Source organism: Microtus ochrogaster, chromosome 6, assembly GCF_000317375.1.
Source record: "Microtus ochrogaster isolate Prairie Vole_2 chromosome 6, MicOch1.0, whole genome shotgun sequence".
Lineage (NCBI taxonomy): Eukaryota > Metazoa > Chordata > Mammalia > Rodentia > Cricetidae > Microtus > Microtus ochrogaster.
The window spans coordinates 69,048,605-69,057,698 of NC_022013.1; the positions used below are offsets into that span (position 1 = coordinate 69,048,605).

General features: G+C 47.1%; 1 protein-coding gene across 1 annotated transcript in view; it reads right to left on the reverse strand.

Moving 5' to 3' along the window:
• Window positions 1–2,041: 2,041 nt before the first annotated feature.
• Window positions 2,042–9,094, reverse strand: part of Fcrla (Fc receptor like A) — an 8,021-nt gene continuing 968 nt past the window's right edge. The window contains 6 exon segments of the mRNA XM_026779962.1: window positions 2,042–2,305; window positions 2,307–2,326; window positions 3,935–4,219; window positions 4,594–4,860; window positions 5,329–5,490; window positions 5,754–5,768. Coding sequence (XP_026635763.1) covers window positions 2,042–2,305; window positions 2,307–2,326; window positions 3,935–4,219; window positions 4,594–4,860; window positions 5,329–5,490; window positions 5,754–5,768 — 1,013 coding nt within the window.

A 9,094-nucleotide genomic window follows, 5' to 3' on the forward strand; every position in this document is an offset into this window, starting at 1 on the left:
GTAAGAAGACTTGGGAGGTGTGGCCTTGCTGGAGGAAGTATGTCACCAGGGCAGGCTTTGAGATGCAAAAGGGTCATGACATATTGAGTTCCCTCTCTGTTTCCTGCTTGTGCTCTCAGCTATCCCTGCCACTATGGCTGTGCTTACTGCCATGGTTTCCTGCAATGATGGTGGTGGATTCGTATTCCTCTAGAACCGTATAAATAAATAAACCCTTTATTCCGGAGGTTGCCTTGGTCATGGTGTTTTATCACAGAAAAGTAACTGAGACCTGGAGCTATAGGACCTAGCGTTTTCCCCGCTGGGTTTCAGTCATTCTTTGGTCCAGTCCTTCCTTGCTTCCTCATTTTGGAGTGGGAATGTTTTTCATGTGCCACCATCTATTGGGGACATGTTTTTCAGGGGTTCACAGCTAAGTTTTTGCTTTGAGTCTCAAAGGAGACTTGAGACTTTTGAATAACGTCAGGACTATTAGAACTATAGAGACTTTTGACATTAGACTGAATACACTTTGTATTATGAGGTGGCCATAAGCCTTTGGGGCCAGGGATGAAATGCTAGGGCTTGACGTCACAGGCTTATGTTTGGAATGTTCAGTGCTTGCATTTGGCACAGTTTTGCAGGCTCTAGAACCTCTTAAGCAGAGGAGCCTTCCTGGCAGTATTAAATAACATGGGGTAGGATTTTAAAGGCTATGCTTGCCCCTGGTTCTGACCATTTTTTTTCTTGCCTGCCAAGGTGTGAACATACACCCTTTCCCACCAGGAACTGAATCAGGCTACTGTGCTCCCCTGCTGTGATGGATAGCAACCCTCTGAAGCTGTGAACCAAGCTAAACCTTCCCTCCTTAACTTGTTTCTGCCATTCATTTCGGTCAGAGTGTACAAAAGCAGCTTCTTCAGTAGCTTTGAGGCTTTCTTCTGTAGAGATGCTGATCCTAATCATGAGGACTGTCCTTCCTACCTAATCCCCTCCCCAAGGCTCCACTTTGAGGCTTTCTTCTGTAGAGATGCTGACCCTAATCATGAGGACTGTCCTTCCTACCTAATCCCCTCCCAAGGCTCCACTTTGAGGCTTTCTTCTGTAGAGATGCTGACCCTAGTCATGAGGACTGTCCTTCCTACCTAATCCCCTCCCCAAGGCTCCACTTGCCCACGCTGTTGCCTTAGGGATTACTATTTCAATATGGAGGCGGCAGCGCTAGGAGATAGCTCAGAGCTGAGAGTGCTTGCTATGCTTTCAGAGGACGGGGTTCAGTTCCCAGCGCTCAGATTGAGCAGCTCATAACTGCCGAGAACCACAGCTTTAGGGGATCTGATGCTCTCTTCTGGCCTCCACGGAACTTATACACATGTTGTATATACACACAGAGACACATTAAAAAATTAAGATTTTAGCATAGATTTTTAGAGGAGGAGGCACATAAAAATTCAGATCATAGGGCTAATTAAATGCTAGTAATAGTCGTTGAAGGAGAGTAATTAGAAGAGAAAAAGTGATTAACACCTAGTTTTTATTAGCCCCGTATTTATAGTGTTATCACTAATAAAATTTAGGGACAGGAAGTCTTTTATTAGCTGTTCTGTGCCTTATAGGATGGCTAGCAGCCTCCTTGACTTGTAAATATCTTAACTTATTAAATTCTAGTAGCATATCTATCCTTTCCACCATGTGTAAAGCCCAAACATCTAGGGGATATTGCTTAATGTTTTCTGTGGGAATATAGGGAGGAAAAATTGCCCTCCCCCATTTGATATTGCAGTATTAAATCCACCACCACTGCTTCTCTTTAAATTCTGTTCTAGGAAACAGAAAGAAATTCTTGGTCTAAGGTACAGAATAACCTTGTCATGGCAAAAGAAAATACACAGCTATAGGCACATTCTGGGTACCATTTTGTACGTGTTTATTTTCTCTCGAACAGCTCCGTTATCCTAACAAAGTACCAAGGCAGCTCGCAGAACCATTTCTGCACACCCGCAGTCCAGAAACAGCTGGAATTGCTTCATTGGTTGAGCATCACAGATGAATTAGTTTGTGTTCATTTATCAGCAGCCTTCGTGACACCAGGCTTCAGGTAGACAGTCAAGTCCCTCAACTCCATGACCAGATGACCAAGGAGAACTTTTACATCCTGCATTTGTTTGAGAAGAAGGCGCATCTGGTGATGGAAGTGGGGGTCGAAGGAAGAGAATCCCAGGTGTTCTGCAGAAGGAGTGGGTGGTGGAGCCGGAGGACCAGGGGGCTCCGTAGGAGGAGTCTCTGAAGCAGTTGGTTTTTGAAGAGCTGGATTCAAGGTGGGAGGAAGCAGCAGAATTTAAGGGACCTGAATTATTATGGGCAGGAAGCATATACAAGGAAAGCCTGGCTGGGCATGGTGGTGCGGACCTGTAATCTCAGTGCTCAGGAGGCTGAGGCCAAAGGAGCATTGCAAATGAAAAACCAGCCTGACCTACACAGTGAGCTGTAGGTCAGCCAGGAATACAAAGCAAGACCTTATCTTAAGATAATAAATAAATAAATGAATAAATAAATAATACCTATATAGGGATGATGTCTAACTCCTGCTCTGTCCTCACACTGTTGGCTACTTAGTGAGTCAGACACCTTCAGGGTCAAACTCCTATATGAATGTGTCTTCCAAGTGTTCTTTCTTTCACCTCCCCTAAAACTCTAGAATGAAACTCAGTATGCCCAGGGGTATCCCCATCTATCACCTTAATCTTCCAAGCATGCGCTTCATTTTAGTGAAGCATGCCCCGAAATGTGCCTACTCTCTTGTCTCAACGCATGAGTTAAACTGACCATGCTCAGAATACACTGCTTAATATGGTTAAGAATGGGCCAACCCTTACATGAGTAAAAATGTCTAATGAACCCCCCATTGTTTCTTTGTTTGAGGAGGGCCTTGCTTTGGAAACAACGCCTGTTCTCTCCTCGCCCGACACTGGTAACAAATCCTTCCCCACTCTCGTATGCTTCATCTATGCCTGTTTTGGTATTGATCTCAACAAGATGCGAACCCACTGTGCTTGGTCACAGACTCAATCTTCCCTCTTTTCTGAAAGTGGCTGTGGTACCCACTGGTAGCCAGGGCTTGAGGACTCTTAGGTCCTTCCTAAGGCAAATTTTAGTCTCTGCTTGAGAAGCATTAGTGAGGGAGCCCGTTATTAGACAGCCCGTTGATTCTCTCTCAAGCCAGAATTTAACTTCTGCAAGTCAGCTCTGGGCTCAGCCTTGTCTTGTGTGTGCCATTGTTCTAGTTCTTCATCTTTGTTTTGGCCCCTCTGAGTGGGTCCCCGAGACACCCGCTCTTCAGTATGATTATCACGAGTCCCTGCCATGTTTCACTTGGCACATTATCACGCTTTCTCATCAACCTAGGCAGCTCCTTTTAGGTGTGTCAGGTCAAATACAGTCTTCTTCTTCTTTTTTTAAAAAACAGGGTTTCTCTGTAGCTTTGGAGCCTGTCCTGGGACTAGTTCTTATAGACCAGGCTGGCCTCAAACTCACAGAGATTCACCTGCCTCTGCCTCTCAAGTGCTGGGATTCAAGGCGTGCGCCACCACTGCCCAGCTCAAATACAGTCTTCCTAATAGTAACTTCCAGAACCTGATAGACACTCTTCCTAGAGGTTGTTTGTTTGAGATGAGGTCTCACTGTGCCGTCCTGGCTGACCCTTTCTAGATGTTGTCTGGTCCCATAGATGTTCATATTACATAGAATCCTGATCTCTATAGGGAGATACAAGGGCCAGCCCAGGTCTTGAATGTGTATATTCCATGGTCTGAGGGAGCCATTCTCTTTCTGTGCTCCTTTCCATTTCCAAGGACTTTGGATTATTGCCCCGTCTCTCCTGCATGCCCTCTTCATCTTCCTCCTCTGGGGTCTTGTTTCATATACACCCCACAGGCATACATACACATTAACTCACCCTGCACCCGGATCTCCAGCTGAGAGCTCTGCTTCCAAACGTGCCTGTCTTCAGTAGCTGCCTCACACCAGTAGGAGCCGGAGTGCTCTTCTGAAGCTTTGGAGATCTGGAGTTCTGAAGAGATGTTCTCGATACTCAGTGACCGTCCATCCTTGTAGAAGGAGAAGAGCAGGCGGGACGATGGCCTCTGCAGGGACAGCTTTGTCTGACAGCTCAGGGTCACTGAGCCTCCTTCGTGGAGCTCATTAGAAGGCGAGGCTTTGAGAACTGGGGCTGGGAACAATTCTAGGGAAAAGACAAGCAGTGAAGAAAAGTTTAGCCATGCTGTGCTCAGCAGACCCATAACTCCCCCACCTATTATTCTTTCCTCTGGTTCCTTTAGGTAAGGGTTCTTTTCGAAAGGTCCCATTTGAACTTTTCAGCTTCTACCCCCTCCTCTCTTCTTTTGTTCCCTTTTTATTTCTTTCCTCCCTCCTTCTCTCCCTCCTCCCTTCTTTTCCTAATTCCCTCCCTTCTAGGCAGGACTAGAAAAGATCCATAAATGAGCAAATCTACAACAGTCTAGGTTGTGGCTCTGTAAGTACCAGGAAGCATAGATTTGGATGGTTCTGGTCTCCCTACTCCTTACCTACCACAGCAACACTCCTTCCAACTCTCACCTTGGACTGTGATAGCCACAGGGGAGGCGGTCTCTCGGCCCCCAGGACCAGGACTTTTGAAGATGCCACTGCAGTGGTAGAGTCCGCTGTCTGACATTTGCACCACATCGATAGAGAATTCTTTTGTAGGTCCAGGAGGACCCAGGGCTGAGCCCTCTCTGTAGAAGATGACTTGAGTCAGTGGCCAGTCTTGCCAGGCACGACAGTGCAGAACCAGTGGGTCTCCTTCAAATACGGCTGTGGCTGGACTTTGGAGGATCAGCCAGTCTGTAGCCCAGAGGAAGAGCGGAGTGTCATCCACATCCCTCAGGAGGTCCAAAGTAATTCCCCTAACAGATCCCCTAAACTTTCCAGGGCACTCTCAGCTCTGACTGGCCCACCTTAATGCTCTCTGTCCCCTTGAACTTACCTAACAGTGGCAAAGCCTTATTTCTCTGCCCTCCCCCTCTAGTCCCAAAGTATGCTGGTAACTGGGGCACAGCTTTTGCTTAGAGATTGGACGTAGAGTTATGGATGGCTCACCACACCTCCTCACCCTGTCCTGCACCTTCACGGTTGACCCAATGTTGAGGGAAGAACAACTCTAGGGGCTAGGACTGAGGATGTTCTGTCTCCTGGAAGCTGATGGGAAACTAAGTCCTTCCACCTATGCCAAGCTCCCGAAGGGTCATTTCCTGACTGGGCCGGCTATCAGGAGTAGTTTGAGACATTGCTCAGACCTTCTTGGGACCTTACCATAGGAAACGATGAGATGGAAGGGTTTGCTGAACTTGTAGCCCTTGACCTGGAAGTCAGCGTCACCGGAATGGGTCACATCCTCTTCTTCCTCATCAGTGTGGCAGCTGCTATGGTCAGGGCTGACAGGTCCTTCACACTTCAGAGTCTCTGAACTGGCAGCTGAGGAGGGATGGCCCAGGGAGAGCCAGAAAATGATGCTGCAACTTAGAGAGAGGCTAGGAATGGCCCTCCACAAGGACTCCTCTTCCGACCCAGGGAATGAACCGTCTGGTCAGGAGAAGAGGAAGGTATCAAAACCCTTCTAAGAGACTCCTTCGGCCAGGTGGCCGTGATCTTGGCTCACTGGTGTTCAGGCCTCCCAGTAAAAGGACTGTGGTTTAAGGAAGTTGGGGGCCATGGGAATGAAAGAAGAGCGAACTCACCAGCACAACATCCAGCTGTTGGGTGAGGAAACCAACGGACAATGACAGCCATGACCCCACAGCAGGTAGTAGAAGGGAAGATGCACATCAGAGTATAGCCTCCGCTGGGTGCTAACCGTGTGTCACACACTGCATGCTCTATTTAATCCCCAAGAGCCTCTCAGGTAGTGACCCCGCCATCCTTGGACCATTTTTGCTGTTGCTGATGTTTTATGCAGTGTGCGGCACAGGCTGACCTTGAACCTGCAACTGTACTCCTGCCTCAGCCTCTTAAAGTACTAGATTATAAGTGTAAACTACAATGCCTGGCTTTCCATCCCATAAACTTTAGAGAACCAGGCCTACAAAATCAAATTTAAAAGAGTGTAAAGAAAGACTTGGGGTGGGGGTTCACTGGGGAGATAGCTCAGTTGGAAAAATTGCTTAACTTGTATCTAGGAGGATCAAACAGCCTTGTAACCCCCAGTGCTGGGAGTTCAAGACAGGAGATGCCCAGTAGTTGCTGGCCAGCCTGCCAGCTAGCCTGGGCCACTAGGTGATGACTAGGCCAATGAAAGACCTTGTCTAAAAATAAATAAATAAAATGGAAGAAAACACCTCTGGAATGACGTTTGAAGTTGCTTCCTGAGCTACACTAACACATGTATATATATGAATGTACACCCACACACATACAAACATGCATCCCACACATACACGCATGTACATTTAAAAAGGAATGAAGGAAGGCAGGGGAAGAGGGAGGGGAAGAGGGAGGAAGGAAGACAGGTAGGCAAGCCTGGTGGGAGAATATCTGCCTAGCCTGCCTGAGGCCCTGGATTTGATTCCCAGCAACAGCACCACCCCAAGAGTCAAGAACGGAGCAAGAATGTCAGATCTAAGTTCAAAAGGACTGTTTGTTTTACATCAGTGCCCATACATAGCTTATTTCAGTCCTTTGACCTTCCTTGGGGACATCCGGCCCCCATTCTCCTTTTCCCAAAACTTACTTGACTCTTTAGCCTTGGAATATGTTGTCTACACACGTTTTCTACATATGCCCTCTTCCCTCCTTGCTTCCCCTTTCAACTCTTCATTTTTCTTTTTTTTTTTCTTTTTCTTTCTCTTGGTTTTTCAAGACAGTGTTTCTCTGTATAGCCCTGGATGTTCTGGAACCTGCTATGTAGACCAGGCTGGCCTTAAACTCAGAGAACTGCCTACCTCTGCCTCTGAGTGCGCCACCATCACCTGGTCAAACCTTTGTTTTTTTTTTTTTTTTCAATTATCTCTTACCTAAATGTCCTCTACCCTTGATCTTCCCCCAGCAATGGCAAAGCTTTCTCCATCCTCCTCTCTCCAGCTGAGTATTTATAGTTAGGCTGTACTGGTAACCTTGGGACAATTCTTTGTCTCCAGGGTGAATCTTAGAGCGTCCTCCCCACATCAATCTCCCTCTTCGGGCGATGACTGGCCTGGGATAGATAAGCGTCATTTCTCCCAGCTCTGACTGCTCCTTGTCCCCTTAGCCCTTCTCTTCCTCTCCCAGGCCCAAACTGGTGTGCGCCTCTTTGTCCACTCCACTCTCTCCTGCCCCAGGCACCTCTGTTGTCCTCTGCTCCCAGTGGACTTCCCCATCAAGTCGACTTCCTAGTTCTCAGCGTTTCAGGACCCAGTGTTTCCTTTGCGCCTCTCACCTCCTCTCTGCTACCCTTTTTTCAGTTCCTTCGCTGTCATAAGACTACACTCGGCCTTCTCTTGCTTTGTTTCTCTAAAACAAAAGAAAACTCCAGGGCTGGAGAGTTGGGTCAGCTGTTACAAATACTTGCTGCTCTTGCAGAGGACCCAAGCTCGATTCCTGACATCCATATGGTGGCACACAACCATGTACAACTACAGTTGCAGGGGATCCGACTTCCGTTTCTGACCTCTGCGGGCATCAGGCGTACACGTGGTACATAGACACACACAGATGAAACAGTCACACTTAAAGTTAATTGATTTAAAAAATGTTAAAGCCTTGTTGGCATAGCTGGCATTGCCACTCAATAAACCTTATGTGGTCCTATCAAAGGTATTATCATTCTCTCTTTTTTATTTTATTTTTTTCGAGACAGAGTTTCTCTGTAGCTTTGGAGCATGTCCTGGAACTAGCTCTTGTAGACCAGGCTTGTCTGAAACTCACAAAGATCCGCCTGCCTCTGCCTCCCAAGTGCTGGGATTAAAGGCTTGTGGCATCACCACCCGGCCTATCGTTCTCATTTTTACAACAGAGGAAAGGGAACTCAGATATATTAAAAGTGATTTTTGTTTGAACAGGATTTTGCATCCTGACCATCCCTGGAAGGTCTGGCATTTTCAACATAACCCGGGCTGACCTGAACTGGGGGGCAATCCTCCTGCCTCAGGCTCCCTAGTCCTGAGATTACAGGTACACACTACTTTCTTCTACCTCAAGTGACTTTTTCAAAGTGATACAGAACTAGTAACTAGAAAGGGGGATTGAAATTAGAGTATGTGATTCTAAGACCATATATAGTTCTTGCTACAAAACCAAAATCCCCGAGCCTCCCACAAATAGCTCTCGGTTTGGTGGAAGACCAAACACGTGAAAGGATCATTGCAGTGTGGAAGCAAGCAGTAAGAACAAAGTGTCTCAGGCAGACACTGGGGCAGAAAGGGGGTCCCACAGGGTTTCTTGGGGAAGATGCTACCAAGGTGATGTAATTAAGGATGCCTGGAAGTTTAAAAGGGGAAGAGAACTGGGGAGCCATGGCAGAGTTCATTGCAGATGGAGCTAAAAATACATGCAAAGCCGTGGGAGCAGATAAGAACCCGGTCTGTGAGCAGAAATATGGGCTGGTTGAGCCTTTGCCAGAGTAGTAGTGGGAAGGCTCTGGGAGTGGTGGAAGAAGGGGCTGAAGAGGTTTAGTAGATGCCACGTTTGGGACTTCATGTGCCATGACAAGTGCTTGAATTTTAGAAGTCACTCTGGGTGCAGAATGAAAATTCGTTCCAAAGAGACAAGGCTGAGTCACGATTAGTACGGAAGTCATTGCACAACGTCAGTCACAGATGATCGAGGCTTGTCCCAAGAAAAGTATTTGTAGTGGTTCAGGGAAGGAACTGGTTGTGAAAGCAATTTAGGAGGTGAAATTTGCCAACGTCGAGCCTTCAGAGGACGTTAAAGAAAGAGTTCAGAATGCCTCTTGGGTTTCTAGCCGAGATCCCAGGGGAGTCCCAGTGCAAGGGACTCAGATCAGATAAAGAAAAAGATGAATTAAAAAAAGTGAGGGTCTGGAGGACAGATGAATTCATCTCTGGTCACGCTGTGTTGGTATCTGTGACACGCACAGGTCCAAATG